The 26,759-nt window shown below is 40.2% G+C and overlaps 1 protein-coding gene across 1 annotated transcript in view; it reads right to left on the bottom strand.

The window, feature by feature from the left end:
• dnajc17 (DnaJ (Hsp40) homolog, subfamily C, member 17) overlaps window positions 1–26,759 on the bottom strand; it is a 164,537-nt gene that overhangs the window by 41,989 nt on the left and 95,789 nt on the right. The window contains exon 10 of the mRNA XM_043698256.2: window positions 25,985–26,119. Within this exon, the coding sequence (XP_043554191.1) occupies window positions 25,985–26,119 (135 nt within the window). The remainder of the gene's footprint in view (window positions 1–25,984; window positions 26,120–26,759) is intronic.

The following is a 26,759-nucleotide window of genomic DNA, read 5'->3' on the forward strand; positions in this document are numbered from 1 at the left end:
TTGACACTATGCACCCTACGAAAAAGCACTGATCTATTTCTAACACAAAACATCACAAATTTTTTTTTTTTTTTACACAATGATGTGAATTACACAGGAACAAGAGGAGGTCATTCAGCACTCAAATAAAAGCAAAATACTCGCTATGCTGGAGATTTGAAATAAAAACAGAAAATGCTGCAATGACTCAACAGGTCTGGCAGCACCTAAGGAGAGAGAAACAGCTAATGGTTTGAGTCCAATATGAATCTTCATCCTTGAAATGTTAACTCCATTTCTGTCTCTTCTCTGGCGCTACCAGTCTTTCTCTAGCATTCCCCATTCATTCCTCAAGACTGTTTTGAATAGTTAATCAGATCCTGGCTAATCTATTTCTCATCTCCATTTATCCCTTGGTGGCCACACGGCTGATCTGCATCAACTTCAATTTATCAACTGTTGGCCCTTTACCTTAACAAAGTTACAGTGAGCGGAGTCATGAAAATTTAAATTATTCCAGCATTTTGATGGGCAGAAAGAATATTTCCAGGTTTCTACCAACCTTCATGTGAACAATTTCTACCTGAGCTCACTCTGGAATGGGATAACTCCCTTTGGAATATGGGTACATCAGAACTGATGTACTAAAAAGTCCAAGGTCCACCTTGTTTTATCATCCCAATACATACAGTAATAACGGGAGTAATTGACCCGAGTAATCAATCGATCATTAAGACAAAGACACATGATTAGAAAACCCAGTGGTGACAAACATTGGAAATTATAGGTCAATAGAACCTGCTGTGTAGTTGTCATATCTCAGATTGCCTGTATTCCCAAAATATTACTTCCTGAAAGAAAACCCCTGCTTTCTATCTGCCTTGATCTTCCCTAGAATCTGAATGCACAGGTTGATCACCCTATATTTACCCTTTTCAAGGTAGGCCCTTCCTCTGGTTCTACAATTCTGAACAAGATGGAACAGCTGGTCATACTCTGGATTTATCTAAGAGCCTTTGTAATCCTAAATCTTCCAGAGAATATGGATAATTCAAACAATCCAATTCCTCCAGCTCCTCAAATCATTCTGGATTCCCGTTTCCATGTTATTTCAATCACTGCAATAGCCTTTCTGAACTGGAGTGACAGACCTATACACAGCAGTCCAAGCATAATTGCAACAATTTAATATGTGGCAAGACTACTTCACCATTTCAGCTTTATTGCAATAACCTCATTTTTACAAGCAAACACATGAATCATTTTCATTTTTCATGCATGTTGGTTTCTTTCTATTTAAGTAATATTTGCTGGACTTTCTTTTGTCCCGTTATGCAGCCTTTCTCACTGCCCAACATTTAATTTAATCTGGCACCTGTTTGCCCAGTTTCTCTAACAGTTTATTGTATTCAGCTTTGATATCTACTAGTTCATGAATTTTGTATTATCTGCTAGAATTAAGACATAACAACAAGAGCAGGAGTAGGTAATTCAGCCCTTCGAACCTGCTCTGCCATTTGATATGATCGTGGCTGATCTCATCTCAGCTCAACTCCAATTTCCTACCTGCTCTCCATAACCTTTCAACCCATTACTAATTAAAAAAACGATTTCACCACTAGAGGAAACAGCTTGCTTCTTTAAATATTCTTCACAATTCACCTGTTGTTTAACCTTCACAATGTCTCATTTGGCTTTGTATCAAAATACAAGCGTTATAAATAGTGACACACTACACCTTTGCCACTAAAATGTTGGTGAAGCATTCACCTCAGGCTGTATTCGCTGTGAGAAACACTCAACACAGCAGCTACAGATGATATCACCCTAAACTCGTCTACAATATTTGTACTTTCTTATACAAATTGAGAGCAATTGTTTCCCAAATCGAAGCTTACTGCACTAAAAGTAGCACAGTGGTAGCATGGATATGAAATTGGCTAAGGGACAGAAAGCAGAGACTCGTTGTGAACAGAGCTGATATACAGTGGTGTTCCTCCATTTTGGATACGTAATAAGCTGATCATCACTTCAAAGTTGGGCAGATGATAGAAAATTTGAAAACATTTCAATGACTGGTAAACTTCAGGAGGACACAGACAAGCTGGTGAAATAGACCAAAATGGGATGCAATTCAATTAGAGAATTATGAAATGATACATTTTGGTTGAATGAATAAGCAGAAGCAATTTAAACAAATTTTATAGTGGGCTCAGGAACAGAGCCACCTGGGGTTTAAGTATAGATATCTTTGAAGTAGATGTCGAGATGGTTGTTAAAAATGACGTATGGAGTCTTTGGTTTTATGAGTAGAAAATCTCTGGTGAAACCCTACTTAGAGACTGAGGCCAACTTTAGACATCAGAGTTTTGGAAGGATGTCAAAGATGAAGAGAAAATTGAGCACAATATTACTAAAGGTAAGGGAATCTGATTCACAGAAGTTGGTGTTGATCGCCTTAGAGTAGAACAGGATAAGAGAAGACTTAGTACAGTCATTCTTTGAAAACAGTTAATAGGGAGAAACTATTCCCAGTGGCAGAGGAGCTGTAACCAGACTTCACAGGCTTAAGGAAATTGGCTAAAAGAAACAACAGTGAAATGGGGAGTTTTTTTTAATACAACACGTTAGAACGGCCTGGAATGCACTACTTCACCAGTTTGATGTAACTATCAAAAGAATAAACACTTGAAAGTAGAGAAAACGGCAACACAATGGGAGAAACAAAATAGGGACCGGCTCCAGTACAATGGCGCAAGTGGCCAGCCTTTGTACAATGACATCTATGGTTCAATTAAATATTCAAAAAGACAACTTGGGCAGCATGATCAGTTTCTTCTGCCTTGTACATTTGGTATGCAAAGTTTTGAGTTGATTCACAATGAGATATAGAGGTGTGGTTTCATCTGAACTCCCATACTACTTTAAACCAATAAATCTTATTGTAGCATTTGAAATACAGGTCGCTCTGCTATAACGTGTATTTCACCAGCGCGAATTGGTTATAATGAGATTGACGAATTGTGGACATTGTTTGGAAAACGTGAACTTTCTGCTGAACGAGTATAGGGATTTTCTATTCCTGTTTTTCTACTGCGTGATTTTCTATAGCACAAGATTACAGAGGAACACAACTGTCACGTTATAGCAGAACAACCTGTACCTTTCTCCTCTTCACCTTTATAGCTGTGTATAAATTTCATTTATGTAGGGTGACAATACTTTTGATGAAACATATTTTGATTTATTCATGTATAAGGTCTGTCTGGATTTAGACGCTATGCTAATCTTCATGAAGTTGCAAATAAACAGTGGTATTATAGACAGAGGTGCACAGAGTGTGTAATATACAAGAGTCATAGATCTACATCTACAGAATCTCACTATCAACCTCTTGGTCACTCCCTGAAAAAAACAGAGGGAACCAAATGATGTGGAACATCCTTTGAGACCACAGAATTTATTTACATTACACAGATGTACAAAAATCGAAAGAACTTGTATAATAAATACTGAGCACATTTGTGATCAGTGATTTTGAGCAAGCAAGACTCATCACCAAAGTGAAACTGTGTCAAATACTAGCATAAAATCCAGTGAGGATGCTACTCTTACAATGAGCAGGTTAAAAACCTTTACATTCCAGACAAAATGGAATTGAAAAGGAATGCATGAAGCCATCATAATTAATTTGCCAGAAACACGAAATGAAGGACAAAAGCACATTCACTAAAGACAGAAGTTCAAAAGGTTCAAGACAAAAGGTGCTTTACTTCACAAGAGCGGTCAGGAAGTATTACATTGATGTTTTAGGACAATGAGAGGACTTGGGAGCTCTGAGGAAGGAACGTTAAGATTGGGAGGCAGTGCAAGGAGTGAAACAAAAGAATGTCCATTTGAAAATCAAACCAGGTTTCCAAAGGTTTCACCAACTTATAAGACACTTAATGAGTGCTCTAAGTATCACATGTATGGATCTGACTTCTCAAGCCACTGAAGTATATAAACCTGATAACATTGAACAGACAGTCTTACAAATACAAATTCTGAGGGTACTTGCATGTTGACATCAGTTCTCACACTTGTTCCAAAAATACTCCTTGATTGAGCTTTTACAAGTTCAGAAATAGATTTTGTTCTCCATATATTAAATAAATGTTTGAGCTGATGTCAATGTGGATCCAACAGAAGAGGTTCAAATGCCAGCATTGTCCAATTTACCTTAATAGAGACAGTCCAAACTAAATTACTGAAAGGCAATGAAAACAATACTGACCCACTCTCACTACCTAGCAGAGAACACGGAATTGTGATCAGAAATGAGTGAATTCCTCCCACCTCCACCATTGATTTGGATGTCTAGGCATATGGAATAAAGGCAGCTGAATAGAGTTATGGCATTGTTTAGTATGATTAATAATCTGCTAATGGTAGATCAGGCAGGATTCTTACACTCCTTAGGCTCAGACATTAAAACCAACTATTGGCTCCTTCCAGGACTTTTTTTTTTTAAACTTTGCTATTTCAGGTATAGAAGAGCATTCTGGGCTGCTAAGTCTGTGATAATGATACTCAGTTATGATAATGTGATTTAAAGAAGACACTGCATTTAGTCAGGATTCAAAATATTAACATTTCTAGAATTCAGATGTCAAATCGTTATTTATCTGTGGGTAATTAGGTTCAGTGGGAACATCTCAAAAAGAAACGATGCACTTTTATTGAATTTTTGTTTCTAGAAATAAAGAGCAATCAGAGGTGACCTTTTTTCTCTTATGGACCTGACAGCTCTTTGGTACGCAATCTGAGCAGCTTTCCACAAATGCGCTTATGTAGCAAACATTAAGAGGCTATTCAAGCACATCACAACAAAGTACAGTGCTGTTCTCATCCCACACATTCACATTTTCTTCACGGGTCATTGTACAGCAATCTGGGCCATGAAACTGCTCGATTTCATCCCTGTCCACCTCAGCATACTGGCAAGGCCAACTCCAACAAGCCTGCAGAGATCTGCTAATTTAGCATGGAGCTGAAATGAAGAGAGGGATGACCTTAGTTCAGAAAATCAGGATGTAGAAATGGACTGGGTAGAGATGAGGGATGACAAAGGCAAGAAGTCACTTGTTGGCCCCTAACAGTGACAACACAATAGATGGGGCAACCAAGGAAGAAATAATGCGAGTTTCTAAAAAAAGAGTACAGCAATTATCATGGGAGGTTTTCAAATAGATCTAAACTGCAAAAATCCAAATGATAAATGACAAAATTCATAGAATATTTTTGGGCAAGTTGCTAAGAACAGCATGTTCTGGCAACAAGCAGAGAGCAAGCTATGCTGCATCTGGCATGGATCAACAAGGTCAGGTTAATTGATGAATTCATAGTGGAAGTGCCCCTCAGCAATTGTGATCATTATATGATTGAATTTTACAGACAGTTTCAGAGAGAGAAGACTGGATATTAAACTAAGCATTTAAGCTTAAATAAGAGCAGCATAAGAGCATAAAAGCAGAGCTTCCTCACATGAACCTGCAATTTAGATTAATGGACAAGTTAATAGAGACATATTGGCGGATGTTTGAGGAGATATTTTGGAATGAACAGAATTTATCCAATAACAAATAAAAGTTTTAAAGGGAGGATAACTCTCTATTGTTAGCTAAAAAGATTATTTTAAACTTGAGGAAAAAGCATACAATTATGCAAAAATGGGTGTCAGGTTAGATGATTGAACAGAATATGAAAAACAGTAAAGAATGACTCAAAGGTTAAAAATAAATGAGTAAAAATTAAGAGTATGACAGAAAGCTAGCTAAAAATACAAAGACAGATATTAAGAGTTTCCATAGATGTTTAATAAAGAAAAGGGTTATCAAAGTAAGACTGATAAAGAGAAGTCTGGAGAATTAAAATGGCAAATAAGATGATGACAGACGAATTGAACAGGCATTTTGCATCTTCTTCACTTTAAACAATACAAGTGACATCTCAGTAATATCTCAGATGTCATAATCAGGCTACAAAAGGATGAAAATATATTTGAGTGAGTGAGCAAAGATTTGGGAAATGAAATATAATGTAGGAAAATATGAAGTTGTCCATTTTGGCAGGAACCTGTGGAAGTAGATTTAAATCTACCAGAGAAGTCGCACTTAGCAAACTGTTGGAAACAGTGGGTCATAATGTCTGCAGGTCCTGATGGTTTTCATCTTATGGGCTTAAAAGAAGTGGTTAGTAACAAAGCTGGTGCATTGATTTTAACTTTTCAAAATTGACTTGATTCGGGAAAGGTGCAATTAGATTGAAAAATAGCCAAAATTAATACATTCAAAAAAAAAGAGAGAAACCAAAAAACAGGAAAGTGTAGACCAGGTAGCTTAACATCGATCACAAGTAAAACACGAGAAGTTTTTATTAAATTCAACATAATCAGTCAGAGTCAACATGATTTTGTGAAAGGGAGATGTGTTGAATCAATTTATTGGAGTTCTATTAAGTAGTAACATATACTATCAGTGTACAATGTACTTAAACTTTCATAAGGTGTTTGTTAAAGTGGTACATCAAAAGGTTGCAACAGAAGATAAAAGCTCATGATATAGGCAGTAACATATTAGCATGGGCTGAAGCTTGGAAAGCTGACAGGAAAGAGGCAGGAGGCATTTACTGGTCGGCAAGATACAATGAATGGAAGCAATGCTGGGGCCTCAACCATTTACAATGTATATAAATACTTGAAAGAAGGAGCCAAAAGATATGGCTTGCCAATGGTACAAATTAGGGTGGAAAGTAAGTTGTGAAGCAGTTGAGAGGACGTTACAAAAGAATGCAAATAACTGAGGATCTGGCAAATGGACTATAATGTGCAAAAGTACAGAATTGCCCATTTTGACAGGAAGTAACATTTCCTTTAAACTGCATGTGCAGCCGCTCCAATTTTCCATGCACAGCGATTGGTACAGGCACTCCGATCACAGCAGAGACTTCTGTTTCTGGGAGTCACTGCTGTGCATGGGCTTCAGAGGCCTGAGCTTTCGCTGAGAAAATTAGCAGGAGCACTATCAGTAGCAATAAAACAAAAGCACACTATCTCAATTGTGAGAAATTGTAGAGCTCTGGGTGTTCAAATACATGAATTGTAAAAAGGTTAGTATGCAGATACAAGTAATTAGCAAGGTTAACACAACATTATCATTTATTGTGAGGGGAACTGAATACAAAAGGTGGCAGGTACGTAGTTATATGGGGTAATTAAGAATAAACCATATTGCTGTGGGTCTAATCACATGCTGGCCACACCAGGTAAGGACAGATTTTCTGCCCAAAAGGACATGAGTGAACTAGATTAAGTTTTACAATTACTGAAACTGGCTTTATATTTATAATTAAATTCAAATTCCATTAGCCACCACAATGAGATTTGAACTCCTGCCTCTAGAGATTGAACCTGGACTTCTAGAAGAATCCAGTGTAATTACTACCTGCTACCATCTATACCTATTATGGGTGTGTTGAAATTGGGGTGCATAAAAAAAACTGAACTGTTCTAGGATTCACTGTGTAGCTATTAAAGCAGTACTTAACTTTCCAAAATACTAGCTTATGAAAAGAAAGGGAAAACTTATGTAAGGCAGAGGTCACAATGCCCAAGACTAGCATCAGCAATTCATCTGGCGTCAAACGCACCCCATTATCAGTATGTTGGTTTTGAAAATAAGCTTAAAAAGCATGATAAACAAACCCACAAATGAAGGCAGGCAAGGGGACGATGATCATCCAATAAGATGACTGGCTATCCCATGGCCATTGGCCAAAATGGTTCGGACACAGAGAAAGTAACCTTTCCCTAGAAATGACATAGCAATAAGTGACAGGCCTAGAGAGAGGAGTACTCAGGATAGAAGGCCCCAGGATAGAAGGCCCCAGGATAGGCCCACAGGGGCTAGGCCAATTCCACACTGAAAAACACACTGGGGGCCAATGAAATTAGAGAAGCTGGAAAAGCTGCACAAGGTCTAAGATAGTTAAGAAGTCAGATTCCATGCTGGAATATCTTTGCCAGGGCGAAGTCAAATCTTCTCTGGAGGATCTGCACAGGAAACAAGAAAAGAAACACAGAGTGGAGTTTCTCCTAAACAGCAGTTCTCAGCAAGCAGGCCTTATAGGCAGCTGTCTTCATTGAACAGTCTTCACTTGGCAGATGGAAGACAGATCAGAAGGAGAGGAGGAAGACCCAAGGAAGAGCTCCCTAACAACTCGCCTAGAGAGCAAGATGCTGTCCCTACTGCTTTAACAAGACAGAAACATTCTGTGTCAACAGCCTATTTGTCCCCAGTATGTGAACAATCCCCAATTGTTACAGTTGTAAGCTGTATCGTACCTAAACTACTGCTGCTTAACAACCTCAATAAACTACCAGAAAATTGCTAACACATCCTTGACTGCTTAATTGTGATCACAAACCCCTAAACACAACTGTTATAAACAATACTAAACTATCCCATTGTGGTGCTATCATCCCACAAAAATAATTTTCCAGAGACATTTTTGTCAAGCATAATTCTCTTCTCTGTAAGATTGTGTTCTGCAGCTATTCATAACAAAAACCACCTCGGTTTCTGACATTTGACTTGTATTTCTATTTTATTTATAGATGGGGTCAATACCACAGATGCAGAGCTTATAGTGCAGTACACTGAAAATATTACACAATTCCTATCAATCTGATTCAGCCCTTTCAACTCAATTTTTTGAAAAGAGCAATCTCGGATATTTATGGTGATGCTGAAGCGCTTTGATTTACAGATCTGCTGTTACCAGGGATAGAAGGTTAGAATGGCAAATAGGTATGGTAATGGTTCAAAGTTTTTTTTTTCTATAGCAGATTGGCGTTACTAAACTAAACAAGGTTTTTGAATAGGGTTCCTTAACCTGCTGTGAAATGATTTGATTTACAGAGAGCTAGAAGCATCTCATTAAATAATTTAAGGATCCAAAATGTTTATACAACTGGTATATATTCAACAGACCACGTTTTGAAGAGAATATTTGGTTATAGTTCGATCTAAATGACACAGCACCTACTGCAAGTTCTGAGCGACCTCAGAGCCTGCCACAGCACACTGAGAACCTCTACTGGTATATAAGCTGTCACTGCAGCCCACCACTCAATCCTGCAGTTTATTTTGGTCCAACCTAATAAATAACCATCTGTGTAAATTTGGATACAAAGATTGTTTCTCCCATGCATGTAACTTGCTTTCCCTTCCTCCATAAGTATCAAGAAAACAGTCATAATAGGACATGGGATCAGAGTTTCCAATGCCAACAGTGGCGAAAGTTGAGGGATCGACCACTTTAGGATCTGTCGAGACACCTTGACATATGTAATTGCTCCAGTGGACTGATCTGCACTGGCCAGACATCCCATAATGTCTCCTGCACTGATTTGTGTCAGAAACCTGGATACATGCTATTTACCTTGGATATTTAACCTGGAAGCATTACAATGTTTAATCTCTGCTGTAATTCAGTGATTCAAAGATTAACTCAACCATTCACCACACACCTAGCCTGTGACACCTCCAACCATCCCTCACCTACATATCTAGATACTCTGAATCCCACCACCCTATATTTCAATTGTAATCCATGACTCAGCCCCCCTTGGGAATACCCAGAATACCCAGCCTAGGCACCCTCAACCTAATGGCATCCCACTGAAAACCTCTGAATGCAGCAGCTGATGTTGTAAGTATGGTCTGTGGCCTTGTTCTGTTCTTCTTTACCTGTGGGTGGATGCACTGAGGCATCAAGAGAAGGGCTGTTTGGGCAGATTGTAACTCCACCCTGTCAAGACCCTTCAGGATCTTGTGTGTCACTCTCCAGTATATACAGACCCAGTCTGTCCAACCCTTCATTGAAGGCAACACACCCATTCCAGTTATTAGTCCAGTAACCCTTCGCTGAACCGCTTCCAACACATTTACACCCTTCCTTAAATAAGGAGATCAATACTATACACAGTATGCCCGACGTGATTTCACCAATGCCCTGTTTAACTGTTTAATTATTTCTCTATTTTTGTATTTGATTCCTCTCGCAACAAGCAATTACATTCTATTAGCATATCTAATTACTTACTATGCCTGCATACTAACCCTTTGCAATGCATGCAGAAGGACACCCTAAGATCCCTCTGCATTTCAGAACACTGTAATCTCTCACCATAAATCATCTAGTTTATTCTCCCTGCCACAACTTCACATTTTTCCACATTGTTCTCCATTTGTCAGATACTTGACCAGTCACTTGATCTATCTGTATCCTTTTGTAGCCTCTTTATGACCTCTTCACAACTACTATCTCTGTGTCATCAGTAAATTTAGCAACTGTACCTTTGGTCCCTTAATCTGAACCATTTATAAAACTTGTTCAAAGTTGAAGCCTAAGTGCTGGCTTCTGTGGCTCACCATTTGTCCAACTTGCCAACCAGAAAATGAACCATTTCAGCCTACTCTATTTCCTGTTAGCTAGCTAATCTTCTTTCCATGCCAATACATTACACACTACATAATGGATTTTTACTTTCTACAACAAACGTTGAATTGGCATCACGTTCAAATGTCTTCTGGAAATCCAAATGCAGTATGACCCTTTATCCACACCATGTTACTTCCTCAAAGAACGCCAATAAATTGTTCAAACACAATTTCCCTTTCACAAAACTAGGTTAACCTACTCTGACTCCCTTGAACACTTTTCTAAGTGGGCCATTATAATTGATTTAATAATAGCTTCTAACATTTTCTCTGTGACAGATATGAAATTAACTGGCCTGTAGTTGCCTGCTTTCTGTCCATCTCCCTTGTTTGAAGAAAGCAGTTATGTTCGCTGTTTCCCAACCATATGGTACCTTCCCCAAATCTTACGAGATTGTGAAATCGGGTTCCAATTGTACAGTTACATGGAATATCTCTCCCAGGCATTTTTGTCATAGTTGTCTGGTTCAAAGTCCTATTAACATTTGTTCTGCAGCTGGTGAATTGCTGTGTTACAAATTATTTAAGTGCTCACACAACACTTCAGCTGAAAAATATATAAAGTAAACATCCCCTGACTCCTTAGCATCTTACGGAACAACAGCACAAACATTGTACTGGTTTTGCCAGACAACAGCTCACAGTAGGTTTGATGACGTCCATTGAACGGAGCACAAAACTGCAAATACAAACTCCCACAGTGACTAAGCTGGTAAAACTACGCATTTAATAGACTTAAGTCAGCCCTAGCTCAGTGGGTAACTCATTGTCCTCTAGAGTCAAAAGCTCATCAATTTACGCAACTGAATACCCGAATCCATGAGGCAAACAGCAGTAGACAAAGGTCAAAGTGATCAACACACAAGCACAGGCTTTCACGATGGATGTTGTCACACGGTCTAACTGCAGAGTATTTCGCAATTAAGCTGCAAACAATGGCCACGCACAACCAATTCAGAAGTGTGTAATCAGCACCAGGAATCTGGACAGATTTTCTGCTTAAATTAAGAACATCAACATCAGATCAAACTGAAAATCAAAGCTGGAATCTTCTCACTTGTGTAACTCTGCCAATATTTTGAACAAAGTCCATCATAAAGCTCACCAGTTGGAAATTTCCTCCTTCAGCTATCAACTATTGTTTCATGGATAACAGTCTTGCATCTGGATTGAAAGGCTACAGGCTCAAATCCCAAATTGGGATTGACTAGTTGTGGGATCTAGCTGTGCAAAACTAGATTGCTGGGTTTCCTACATTACAATAATGGTTACTATTCCGAAATAATCATTGTCAGCAAATCACTTCGGAAGTTTCTGAGGGCGTGAATAGCATTGCATTAAACCGTCTTTTGACAATGAACTCGATATCAGGGAGGTAAATGGCAGCCCACTGAGATTCCACACATTAAATATAATCATGAAAGAGTTTGGGTATCAGAGATTCCATGCAATGAAAGTGAACAGAGAAGGTTTGACCCAGTGAAATCACGAACAACTTGGGAATACATAAGAAGCGACCTGGACAATGGGATGGAAAGTGATCTGTCTGAAGGTATATAAAGTTGTCCTCTACAAGTGCACAGCCCTTGGCTGTTCTTTGCAGGAAGGCAGGTAGGTACAATTCTGTCTCCAGTCAAAGATTAGTAACAACAAAACAATAAGCAAAACAAGACTCTGTTTCTGAACTGGATTGTAAAAATGCTTCAGGATGCTTAATCACTTTCAGAAAAGAATTCCAAAAATAACACTGGTCCTTTAGTATTTCTGGAGATGAACACTGTGTGGCAACTCAAAGTGAATTTAAGCTGGCACACTTTCAGCCTTTTGAGAAGGGAAGCCCATTGAAGTCCTTCCTGCAGATAAGTTACACCTTGGGATTACTGCCCCAAAAACCAATGATCCAGTACATTGTATGCTTCAGTGCTGAGAAATTCTCCTTCGGAAGTTGGAATCAGCTGCTGTCTGCACAATCTTTGTTGATAACTTTAGTTCAGTAGCTGAAAAGGAGCAAACCTGAGGAGATGGTGTTCCAAATGAACCTTTGGCTCATTTGCCTTTGAGTAGACAATTAGCCAAGTGATTTTTGAAATCTACTAGCAAATCCATTCTCATTACACAACTATTACATGATTGAGGGAGAAAGTGAGGACTGCAGATGCTGGAGATCAGAGCTGAAAATGTGTTGCTGGAAAAACGCAGCAGTTCAGGCAGCATCCAAGGAGCAGGAGAATCGACGTTTCAGGCATGAGCCCTTCTTCAGGAATCACATTTTCAGCTCTATTACATGCCTGAGTCAAGAGTGTGGTGCTGGAAAAGCACAACAGGTCAGGCAGCATCAGAGGAGCAGGAGAATCAACGTTTCGGGCAAAAGCCCTTCATCAGGAATGAGGATGGGAGCCTCAGGGGTGGAGAGATAAATGGGAGGGGAGTGAGGCTGAGGGGAAGGTAGCTGAGAGTACAATAGGTGGATGGAGATGGGGGTAAAGGTTGGACGGGAGGGTGGAGCGGATAGGTGGGAAGGAAGATGGACAGATGGGATGGGTCATGAGGGCAGTGCTGAGCTGGAAGGTTGGAACTGGGGTAAGGTGGGGGGAGTGGAAATGAAAACTGGTGAAATCAACATTGATGCTGTGGGGTTGGAGGGTCCTGAGGCAGAAGATGAGGCACTCTTCCTCCAGGCGTCGAGTGGTAAGGGAATGGCGATGAAGGTGGCCCAGGACCCGCGTGTCCTCGGCAGAGTGGGAGGGGGAATTGACCGAGTTGTAACTTAAAATGCATCAAGGTCTTTCAGAGGCTTAGATTGTCCATTAAGTGAAACAGCAAAGCTTTATGGGTTTGGTACATTTTGATTAGCAAATGCAAGAATATCACGGAGGCCCCAAAGACACACAGCGATGGTCAGATTCCACGTCATTCCTTGCTTAAGATTTTAAGATTCAACGTGCATTTCACGTGGCAAAAATCTCCCATGCACCAACCATTTCAGTTCACGAATTCAGCCAGTCGATTAATTGGAAATACTGTTTGTGTCAATTTTACACTGGAAGAAAAGCTGGGTAATTCATTTATGCTGCAGCATGCATTTATCTCAGCCTAAACTGCTGTTTTGGCAACTGCTTTGCTAAACTGGAAACAACACACTCAAACCTTATCTTATACTTGCTCTTTGTCCACCTGGATGAAATTTGCTTTCTATCTCAGGACACTGAATCAATTGTAATTCCCAATTGCTACACCAGTTACTATTAGCTTTCTTAGAACTGTCAATAGGATTGGAATTCCTGACCTGTATGCTTCAGATATTCACTGCTTTGACAAACTAATCCATTAGGAAACTAAACATTTTGTTTCAAATTTCTCAAAATGGTCTGTGGTGGTTATACTAACAATACCATGTCTGAAATATCAGTTCACCATAACCAGGTTATAAACCCACAGTGTTTACAACACTTCAAGGTGACCATCATCATAGATCAGTCACATGAACAGAGAAAACACAGCATCTCAGGTCAGGTATTATGAAACATTATAGATGTCACAGCACACCAGCTCACTTTCTTTCACTGATAGATTAGCCTAACAGCTGCAATATGACTGAAGTTTCTCTTTTACAGTTCGTAAAGAAACCTGAAACCCCAAGTGAGATTACTGTTCTGTACTCACTTACAGCTCATAACTACCCTCTAAAGATTTTATAATGGCACTTGGGAACTATAAAAAGTGCACTGTGGGTAATGCTTGGAAAAGACTCAGTGAAGAATTGAGAACTCTACATGTAGTTACACAGTTACAGTGAAACAAAGGCTTTGAAAAACCTATCAGCCATGATTGACTGGTGGAGCAGACCTGATGGGCCAAATGGCCTAATTTCTGCTCCTATGTCTTCTGGTCTGTGGTTTAGAGGCAAGGCAAAAAGCTTTCTCCTCTGATCCTCTAGTTGATTATAAATACTTGGTGACATTGACATATGTGCTCAAAAGGCAACAAACTTTTAGATGCTGCACCTCAGCTTCCAGAAAACAGCCAATTTCCTATTAACCAACAGCTGACAGGCAGATGATAATGACTTGGCAAAGGTATCCATTTGGCAACAGCATGATGAGTTTTCCTGCCCCACCCATATGGGTATGGCACATCCTCCAGCTGGCTGGTCCATTCTTAATGCTCATCCGGTTGGAAAAGGAAGAAGAGGGATGGCATTCCTTCCATGCGTAAACATTTGTTGCAAAAAAATGAAAGACATCAGGGCAGACTATGGTTTATCACTGTTGTTTAACCCCTCAGCCACTTATTAACTGATTATGGCAACATTCCCATCAGGCCCGCTGAGATGCATTTCCTTTTCCCACGTATTGTTTATACTGAATCGCCCTGCCTTTAATTTTCTTATGCTCAGTTCATCATCCCAAGGAGTTTTCTCTTCAGCTTTTGCCTCCGAGGAAATCATTACTTTCTCAACAACACCCAAGTCCCTCAGGCAATAACAAAATAATCTTGCTCAACCAGCTCAGTTTGTGGCCTTTGAGCCAGCAGGGTTTATGCACATGGTCCACTCACAAATGAGCATGCTCAGGGCTGATACTCCTGTGCAGGACTGACGACTCCTGGAGGCGCTGCATTTTGTATACAAATTGAAGCCTAATCAAGCACTCACAAAACATTGCACAAACTGTAGACAGACATCCCAATGTGCTGATCAGCATTTCTCCCTTAACCGAAACCACCAACAACAGATTACTAGAGTCATAGTCATAGAATCAGATGTACAGCATAGAAACAGACCCTTCGGTTCAAGCCGTCTATACCAACCAGATATCCCAACCCAATCTAGTCCCACCGGCCAGCACCCGGCCCATATCCCTCTAAACCCTTCCTTTAAAAATGTTGCAATTGTACCAGCCTCCACCATTTCCTCTGGTAGCTGATTCCACACATGTACCACCCTCTGCATGAAAAAGTTGCTCCTTACGTCTTTTTTATATCTTTCCCCCCTCATTCTATGCCCTCTAGTTCTTGATTCCCCCACACCAGGGAAAAGACCTTGTCTATTTATCCTATTCATGCATCTCATTATTTTATAAACTTCTTTTAGGTCATCCCTCAGCCTCCGACGCTCCAGGGAAACAGCCCCAGCCTATTCAACATCTCCCTATAGCTCAAATCCTCCAATCCTGGCAACATCTTTCAAGTTTCATAACATCCTTCCGATAAGAAGGAGACCAGAAATGCACGCAATATTCCAACAGTGGCCTAACCAATGTCCTGTCCAGCCGCAACATGACCTCCCAGCTCCTGTACTCAATACTCTGACCAATAAATGAAAGCACACCAAACGCCTTCTTCACTATCCTATCTACCTGTGACTCCACTTTCAAGGAGCTATGAACCTGCACTCCAAAGTCTCTTTGTTCAGCAACACTCCCGAGGACCTTACCATTAAGTGTATAAGTCCTGCTAAGATTTACTTTCCCAAAATGCAGCACCTTGCATTTATCTGAATTAAACTCCATCTCCCACTTTTCAGCCCATTGGCCAATCTAATCAAGATCCTGTTGTACTCTGAGGTAACCATGTTCGCTGTCTACTACACCTCCAATTTTGGTGTCATCTGTAAACTTACGAACTGTACCTCTTGTGCTCACATTCAAATTATTTACACAAAAGACAAAAAGTAGAGGACTCAGCACTGATCCTGTGGCACTCCACTGGTCACAGGCCTCCAGTCTGAAAAACAACCCTCCACCACCAACCTCTGTCTTCTACCTTTCAGCCAGTTCTGTATCCAGTTCTGTACTGCTCATCCTTCTTATTTATTCTCTCCAAAATATTGGTGTGCGTGACCTGGTTGTCATGTTCCTTTGATTGGCAACCAACTGGAATTATAGAATCATAGAATCTTTACAATACAGATGGACACCGTTTGGCCCATTGAGTCTGAATTGACCCTCCAAAGAGCACCTCACCCACCCTATCCCCATAACCCAACATTTCCCATGGCTAACCCATCTAGCCTACACATCCCTGGACACTACGGGACAATTTAGCATGCTAACCTACTAATGTGCACACCTTTGGACTGTGGGAGGAAACTGGAACACCTAGTGGAAACCTACACAGACATGGGTAGAATGTGCAAAATCCACACAGTCACCCAAGGCTGAAATCGAACCTGCGTCCATAGTGCTTTGAAGCAGCAGTGTTAACCACTGAGCCATCATGCCACCCAAAATTTATGAGGTGGATATGTTACGCATTACAATCAGTCACAATATAAACACAAGTTCATTCCTTCGATGTTGTCTTTTCTCCTATGCTCTTCTGATGACATAGTTGCCTGAACTATTGGTCTCGCCTTCTAGCTTGACTATATAGAAGATATGCCTGGCCTTCTCACACGCTTTTGTTTTCTCGAGACCACTTGATAAGATCATTGATGAAATAAAAATAGTAAATGCAGGAGAAACTCAGCAGGTCTGGCAGCATTTGTTGGCAGAGAAAGTGTTAATGCTTCGAGTCCAATATGGCTCCTCTTCAGAAACTGTCACATTGGACTTGAAATGTTAAATTTGATTCTCTCTACAAATGCTGCAAGATTTGTTAAGTGTTCAGGGACGTGTAGGTTAGGTGCATTAGTCAGTCAGAGATAAATGTAGACTAATAGGGTAGGGGTGACTTACTCTTTCAGGGAGGGGGAGGGGTCAGTGTGGACTTGTTGAACCAAATAGCTGGTTTTCACACTGTAGCAATTCTATGATTCTATGATTGTTGGAACTATTGTTTGCAGTCTCTGCCACAAATTCTGTTTCCAAATCATCAACTCCATCATTCACCACAGCAACTACCGGAGGTTGAACTAGGCAACTTGCAACCTTGGAGATGTGTGGCCCAGAGATGGGCTTCCAATCATTTATTCATGTCACCATTGAAACCTATCTTCACCTCTGTTTTAATGCCCAACTTTCATTTTCATCTCCCTCAGTTCATCTATTGATGGAATCCTCATCCATACCTTTGATAGCTTGAGATTCAGCTATTCTAACATCCCTGGTCAACATCCCAGGTTTCACTCTCTCAAAACTGGAGATCACCCAAACCACTGCTGCTTGTGTCCTAACTTGTACCAAGTCCTATTCACTCATCAGCTCTGTTCAATGATCACCTTGACTCCTGTTAAAGCAATGTTTTACTTTTAAAAGTTCGTAACTGTTTTCAAATCCCTCTGCCCCTCTCAGTCATGCAATATACTCCAGCCCAACCACACCTCCAGGATATTGGAATTCCTCCCATTCTGGTCCTGACTTCGTGGTCATTCCTTTAGCTGACAAGGCTCTGAGCTCAGGAATTCCCTCCTTAAATATCCCTGCCTTTCTTCCTTCAGACAATTGTGCAAATCTTGTGTTTCAGTAACACTTTCCTAAAATCGGGATATTTTACTACGTTAAAGGTGCTACATGAATACACATTATTGTTGCTTTGCTCTAATCCTCTTTCACTTCGATAATACAGTCTCTGCAAAAAGAGTCAATGGATGATGTAGTTTTACAGAAGTATATTAAATATTATTTAGTATATACTTATGATCTGAAGCAGGACAGGTCTAAACTATGACCAGGAGTCAAGAATCAACAATCAAGCTCAAGCCAGGGCTGTTGAAGCCAACTCCCTGGTGAGACCTTCTCAGTAAGTATCGAGTGACGACTGAACTGACGCTATAGTGAATGAGTTTAATTCCGTGAAGTTGGAAGGGAGCAAGGACTATCCAAAGACCAGCTGCAAAATTCAATAAGGAGCAACATTGTCCTTTGTGCTGGGTCAGGGATACATTTCTAAAATAAAAAGGATGCTGAATAGATAATCAGATATCCCAAACAGAGAACATCTGTGGAAGAAAAACATGCTCAAATGTGAATTTCCAACTCCCACTGTGAAGCTGTTACATTCCCATAATTCATTGACTTGAAAGACGTAGACCCAAAAAGTACAAAATCAATATTAGTTCATGGGTCAGATTTATTTATTTTTTTCAGTGGATGAATGAGCAACTCACAAGGGAACAATTATGTTTTAATCTGCAAGCCCAGCTGAAGTTGTTGTTGTTACTTCCTATCTAGTTCATGGGTTGCTTTGCATTTCTCCCTTGTTTTTACAACATCCATCTTTCTCTCAAGGTCACTTTACAATAGCTGGCCTCCAAGTTTGCTGCAAATTGAAATGCTCGTGAACCTGTAGCAACAGCCCCTGTTAGCTCCTTCCTGCAACAAAGCCAGCTCTACTGAGGTATACTAGTCTGAATGTACATTTTCCTTTCACTTTCTCTTAACTCTGGTGGTCTGATTTTGAGTGAATTGAAAGCTCTTCCAGTTTTGGTTCAAATGAGCATTCTTCCAACAACGTGACTAAGCAACACATCCAAAACATGTCCTCTGCACACACTTATCCATACATTTGCAGACTGGTGAATTGCATTAGATATTGCATGAACAATGCTTTTCACTTTGGTGACAGCTTGAGGAAGTGTCTCCTCAGGTTTCCAGGCTGTGCTTATGTGGGTCATTCGAATGTCTTGTGATGTGATGAGATGATGTTATTCAATGCAATTTCTGAAACTGGTGTTGGAGGATACGAGCAAGACAGAAACTTTTAAATCTGGAAAGCAGCTGTAAATTAGTTGAGGCAATAGCATGATGGCTATGTTTCTGGACTAGTAATCTAAAATCTCTAACTAATGTTCTGGGCATATGGGTTCAAATCCCAGCCATGATCGAATGGTGGTGCAGATTTGATGGGCCAAACGGCCTAATTCTGTTCCTATATTTCATGGTCCCACATGGTCCATAATTAAATTTGAATCTAATAAAAAGTTAGCCTGTCAGTTATCATAAAAATCCAATCTGATTCGTTCATACCTTTCAGGGAAGGAAATCTGTCATCCTTACATATCTGGCCTAGATGTAAGCAACAGTAATGTGGTTGACATTTAGCCCTCTCAGCAATTAAGGATGAGTGGTGTAAGTGCTGGCCCATTCTAAAATTTTAAAAATTTGTTTTACTCAACCATTTGACCATCTCGTTGCTTCTTGTGTGAGTCAGCACATTGTTTACCGACTGTCTACTCATCGGTATAGAGTTAATCTCACTTGGCAACACATAGTCCAACTAGGGACGTTAACAGGCAGCAATCATAGAAACTTTATTGATATCTCGCTCTATAACCAAAAGATATGGGCAGATATCAGTACCTAAGTTGTTCTGTAGGCACTGACTGACCCAACATACTGAACACTGGGCCTTCTACTTCTACTTCTTTTCCTGAAGAAGGGCTCATGCCCGAAACGTCGATTCTCCTGCTCCTTGGATGCTGCCTGACCTGCTGTGCTTTTCCAGCAACACATTTTCAGCTTCTACTTCTTACAACTTATATTGCACTCAAGACCTTTTTACATGAGGTCTTTCTGAGCAATTGTGTTTTTCATTTGAGCAATACTACCATTGAATAGATTCCTAATTTATTCCTGACCAGTATTTGGCATGAAATTGTCAGAGGAAACAGCATTTTGGATAAATAAGATTGTACTCCAATGATTTTGCAAACTGTTTTATGTTAGTGTATGGGAACTGGATGGCGCAGTGAATTGCCTCAATGTTGTTGGCTTGAAATCAAATCCAGCTTGGTCCAGGAAGAATATCTCATCAACTTGCTGACTGTGAAGTTTTCAAGAGACATTAACTTGACATGGAAAGGTTTGCCACAAGGAATCTAGTTACGTGGAAAATAATACCCTTCAAAGACTAAAGATTTTGTCTTATCGCATGAGATTCCAGTTTAGGGTAGTGAGGAGGTGACTGAAAAGATGAAAAGACAGTGAAGAGGGGGCACTTGTCCTAATCGAGTGCCTTCTCCAGTAGTGGAGAACTGACTTTTTGCACCCAAGGACTTTAACCTTTACACTTCCTTGAGGCAGTGCAGAGGAAGCACTTTTGCAGGTGGCCTGGACATGCCTTGGTGAAAGGGGATCAGGCATTTGTCAGTGTGAAACCTACAGATCCAGCTGGGCCAGCACTCAAACTTGAGAGAGCGCTTTGAACGTCTTCCAGAAACACTATTTTTATTCATCCTCCAAACGATGAACACAGCAAATTTATTTCTGAAAAAAAACAAGGAAACGCAGGGCAACCTTTTTCTCATACAAGAACAGAGGAAAGGAAACATTTGAGGGTGGTGAACAGGAAGGGAAGATGTACCACCCATCAGTGCTGTCAAGATAACTTAAAAGGACAAAGTTCTTTTACTTTCCCTGTTCTCAGGCTGGGTTACTCACTAGAATACTGAGAGAATGCTTTAATGAAACTGCAGAGGCATCTTATTTAAGAACTAAACCTTATTTTAATTAGTTGTGTTCTAATCCAAGCCTCATCCAACCAAACAAACCCATGAGTAAGGTTATTTGGTGCACCAAAACAGTCTAATTATGATCTGGCAATCTTAAAACAACAGTTTAAAAGCTAATTTTTAAAACTAAAACTTGGAAATTAAAAGAATTTGAAAAAATATTTTGAAATAGTTCCAGGCTCAGTCAGAATTGTGAATTTCAGACTGGGCCTCTACGTCAGTGAGGACAGCAGACAATGCACAATGTAATCATTGTTAACGTGATTTTGTTCAGGAGTAAAAAAGGTTTCACTGATGATTCACCATGAGAATGTAGATTAGGCATTGAACAGAAGAAAGGATAAGTACCACAGGTGACAGAGGGCCACTTTCAAAGTATCAATGCCTTAAAAGAAAAATGTTGAAAATCACACAACACCAGGTTATAGTCCAACAGGTTTAATTGGAAGCACACTAGCTTTCGGAGCTCCTCCAATCACCTGATGAAGGAGCGTCGCTCTGAAACCTAGTGTGCTTCCAATTAAACCTGTTGGACTATAACCAGGTGTTGTGTGATTTTTAACTTTGTACACCCCAGTCCAACACAGGCATCTCCAAATCATGGACTTAAAAGAAAAATGACAGCTTTTTGGAGGGAGGGAGGGAATGAGTGAGAGTGAAATACCTACAATGTTACTCTACTTGAGTGTCTTTCACTTTTAGAAGTATCTTACCTTTACTTACTTTTAAACTGTGTCTTTTATCTAACAACTGTACCATGGCTTTTGCTCAATAACTTCCAGCAATCATTGCACAATAAACTAACCAATTGGAACACTAAAACAATGGAGCTAAACAAGCTTCATTAATTCATGGACCATACTATGGACATGCCTGGTGCTTTTGACAGGTGTAGTGTTCAGATATTATTGAATTTATCACTCCAAAGTAAAGTCTCATTTCAAATGTAGTTTTGTACCAATAGTCTGAAATGGATATGATTTAAAAGTCCCTGAAGATTTAGCTGCTCCAAAAAAGAGAGGTCACCACTGGTAGTTGCTGCATTTTTCTTAGCATTGTGTAAGTATTAAGTCTGGAAATGTTCAGTAGTTTTATCTCAAACAATTTGTTTTAAAGGATTCCTGATGTTAAGAACAAACTGCATCCCAAAGATTAAGCTTCCAGCAGCAACACCTTATTCTGCACTTAAACACTTAATCACAATTCAGAATATTAGAACCTCCGGTGAGTTCTTAATTCCCCACCAACACTCACAATTAGGTATGGCAGGTCTGCAGAGTTAGACTTGGGATCTGCTGGTTGTAGAGCTTAGCTCTATCACTGGCTGCTAATGTTGTCTGGCATACTAGTGGCCATATTTTTCAGCTTCACAAGGTTGACACCTTGTTTTTTTAGATAAGCTTTGTACAGTTCCTGACATGCCCTCCTGCACTTTCCATTGAACTAGGGTTGATCGCCTTGCTTGACAATAATGGTTGAATGCGGGATATGTCAGCCATGAAGTTACAGATTGTTTTGGAACACAATTAGATTAGATTACATTAGATTCCCTACAGTGTGGAAACAGGCCCTTCGACCCAACAAGTCCACACTGACCCTCTGAAGAGCAACCCACCCAGACTCATTTCCCTCTGACTGATACACCTACATTATGGGCAATTTAGCATGGCCAATTCACCTGACCTGCACATCTTTGGACTGTGGGAGGAAACCAAAGCACCCGGAGGAAACCCACACAGACATGGGGAGAATGTGCAAACTCCACACAGACAGATACCTACACCTGGAATTGAACCTGGGTCACTGGCGCTGTGAGGTAGCAGTGCTAACCACCGAGCCACTGTGCTGTTGATGATGACCCAAAACACCTCACGGATTACCAGTCTTGAGTTGCTAGATCTGATCAAACTCTCTCATTTAGCACAGTGATAATGTCACACAACATGATGATTCATTAATATCTGAAAATGCAATGTCTTTTTGATTTTCTATTAATACGCAAAAAAGTTAGTTTAACTAAATAAATGTTTATACATTCAATCACTGACTAATGATCCATATCAGTGATCAACTTACTTCACCTGCAGACAGTGTGAGACTTCTAAAATTGTTGAGAATATTCTTGGTTTTATAAGGGATGATGCTTAATTTTACACCCTGGATTTTGCAAGTAAGTACAAATCACAGCAAGTCAAATTTTTGAAGAAGTCATTTATAGAAATGGTATCCATGATTCTCAACTTGTACTTGGTACATAAAACCAAATAACATCACAGTACAAAGAATGAGGCTGTTGGTCCATCAAGTCTCAACCTTCACTACTTTGGTGTACAGTGTAGATTGTCTGCTTGTTACAAAACCCACCTAATTAATTTCTATTACGCTTAACAAATCTCTGCGTAAAATTGTTTCTAATTTTGGTGCCATCTGTAAATTATTGCTGTCTGGTTAACTGGGCTCATCAACCAGTGGGAATACTCTAAAGCTCAATGCATTTCATCAATATCTGTTTTGCATTCTCTCTGAAAATATTATCCCTGTAGTATATCCATATTTTATAAAGCCAGCTATATTCTTTAGCACTGTTCATGTACAGTCAGGAAAATAGGAGCAAGTATGAATCAAAAGGACCAGGGCATGTGTTGGCGACAGGGTGGAATCCTATTATGCCAGATGGTCGAATTTAAATTCAAATCAACAAATCTGGAATACAAAGCCTGACTCAGTAATGGAGACAATGAACCCATTACCGATTGTTGTAAAGATCCATCTGGTTCACAAATATTCTTTAGAGAAAGGAATCAGCTATCTTTACCCATTCTGGCTCAAATGCGACTCCAATCCTACAGCAATGAGGTTGACTTTCGACTGCCCACTGACCTGAAGCAGCAAGCCACTCAGTTCCATGGCAATTTTGGAAGGGACCTTACCCCTTACCAGCATTGTCCACATCCCATGACAGAATAAAGGGCTTTTCCCTTCAAGGCAGCTGTTCAATGCGAGATTGTGGGCTAAACCATTTACAGGCTAGTCAAAGTTGAAATGTCATTTGGTGGAGAAATGTGGGTGATAAGATGGTTGTAAATTTCTAGGTTCATGAAGTGGAAAGCAATCCACAAACAAAGTGTAGTCTGTGCCTCTTCCAGACTGCAACATTTCACTGCTGTAAATTAATACTGGCTGATTTCATCAAGGTAAATTACAGTCAGTCTAAATCTCAAATTCACACAGATGGGAACTGAGACTGCTGGTAACACATGCCAATTTAGGATGCACTATATTTATAATATAGATTAGTAACAGCCAGCATGCTTGTATACATGTTGACACACACACAGTTATACACAGAAACAGAGAGCTCCCTGTCCTTCTTCAAAGAAGGAAAGACCAAAGAAGAAAGTGTAATATCTTACTGAGCTTGTCAGCTGTGATTATGAGTTTATGGCTTGGAGTGCTGCGTGAACCAATAGTCTTCTGACTCAGCAATCCTATCAACAGCCAGTCTGATTGCATTTTGCTCCAGATATTTTCAGATAGAAAGGGGTCCTGTCTAAATTCTCTACAAGGATTCCATTTGAAACAGTACCAGTAACTTGAATATATTCAATATGTTTATAGTAGAAACATACTGTCTGAAGTCTGCAGAAGCCTGTGTGCCTTACAGACATTTTAGATTTTTACACAGCCTTATTCAAAACAGCCCTTCAATTTTCTCTCTTGCAGACGATGGATGTTGTTAAGGTATAATGCTATGTTGCCAATTTGCCTTCAGTACTTTGCCTATGCGGCCATTCTCCATCGGAGTCCAAAGCTAGGCAGTTCTCCTAGTAAGAGTCATACAGTTAGTTTTATCATTATCCCCACTCAATATACATACACACACCTTCCAACAAAGGACAACAGAAAGTGATCAAGATGAGAAACCATTGTCTATTTTTCCCATCTTTAGACCACATGGAGACAAGTTGTGGAAGTTTTATTGCTACAACAGCGAATTGGTTTATTAATCTCTCAGCATGAAGATTAGTATTGTACATCATTAACGTCTTCATTCACTAGACCACCTGAATAGCCTGTCTGCCTGCATTGCTTAGACAAAGTTTTCCAATTCACTATAATCTGATGGCAAGCAATGAATTGGAGAGATTTCCCCAAAACCTTGAATGATCTGGGACATTGCAAATGTCTGAGGTCATACAGCAGATACAAAAAGGCATAATCGCAAGAGTGTGAGGCCTAATCACCTTCAGCTACTTCATCAATGAACCTCCCAACATGATAAGGTCAGAAGAGGGTTGCTCACTGATGATTGCACAATGTTCAGAATCAACCAAGATAACATCCAGACTTGGCCTGTCAAGTGTCAGGTAATAACAGTGTCAACCAAGAAAGAATTTAACCATCTTACCTTGAATACCAATGGTATTCCGATTTCTGAATTCCACACTGTCAACATCTTGGAGGTTACCATTGACCAAAAATCAACTGGACCAGCCATACAAATACTGTGGCTATAAGAAGTGATCAGAAGCTAGGAATTCTGCAGCGAGTAACTTGGTCTCCTATCTTCTCAAAATCTGTTCACCATTTACAAGCCATAAGTGCAATATAATACTCTCCATCAGCTTAGATGGTGTCGCTCCAACATCGCCTAGGACAAAGCCTGCTTTGGTACCTCCATCCACCACCTTCAATATTTATTCCCTTTTCAGATACACAGTGGCAACAGCATGCACCATTTACAACAGACAATGCAGCAAGGTTCCATTGATGATCGACCTCCACACTCTCAACCTCTACCCTTAGAAGGGCAAGGACAATAGATGCATGGGAATCCCATCATCTCAATTACCCCTCCAAGTCATACACCACTCCTTCAGTTTCGTTGGGTCAAAATCTTGGAATTCCCTTCCGAACAGCACTGTATCTGTAGCTACACCTCAAGGACTGCAGTACTTCAAGTCAACAGCTCACCATCATCTACTCAAGGTCAATTAGGGATGGGGTAGACAGTGATATCCAGATCATGTGCACACACACAATGAAAGAGCTATTTTAGACATTATCCTACCTGGAACAGATTAGATGAACTTGTCTCCAAAGATGATGATGTAGGGTTGCTTGTATTTGGAGGGGGTGATCCTTCCAACCAGGAGATCTTCAGTGGGTTACTTGTTAACCCAGTCTCATTTTTAAAAGCAAGCTCCTGTTCAAAATAAATCATGGATTAATTGACATTGATAATTTTTGGAGCGGATATATAAACCTTGAATGAGGGCGCTTAAATCACTGATCATTTTCCCACAAGAGATCTATGTATCAGGCCCCAATACCCTCCCATTTACCACCTGTGTCACAAATCAATAGTGGCATTGAATAGGCAAGCAAGACATGTTGGTTCTCCAAGTAGAAAGTGAGGTCTGCCGATGCTGGAGATCAGAGTCGTGAGTGTGGTGTTGGAAAAGCACAGCAGGTCAGGCAGCATCCGAGGAGCAGGAGAATCAACGTTTCGGGCATAAGCCCTTCATCAGGAATGAGGTTTGTGGGCCTGGGGTCTGAAAGATAAATGGGAGAAGGGTGGGTTGGGGTGATGGTAGTTGAGAATGCGATAGGTAGATGAAGGTGAGGGAGAAGGCGATAGGTCAGAGAGGAGGATGGAGCGGATAGATGGGAAAGGTGATGGACAGGTCAAGAGACTGAATTGGAGGCTTGGGATGGGGATAATGTGGTGGTGGTGGGGGGGGGTGGCGGGGAAATGAGGAAACTGTTGGAATCCACATTGATCTTGTTTAGTTGCAGGGTCCCAGGGCAGAATATGAGGCATTCTTCGTCCAGGTGTCAGGTGT

This window comes from Chiloscyllium plagiosum, unplaced genomic scaffold (genome assembly GCF_037043375.1).
Source record: "Chiloscyllium plagiosum isolate Xiang-an unplaced genomic scaffold, Cpla_swu_hap1 HiC_scaffold_8, whole genome shotgun sequence".
Classification (NCBI taxonomy): Eukaryota; Metazoa; Chordata; class Chondrichthyes; order Orectolobiformes; family Hemiscylliidae; genus Chiloscyllium; species Chiloscyllium plagiosum.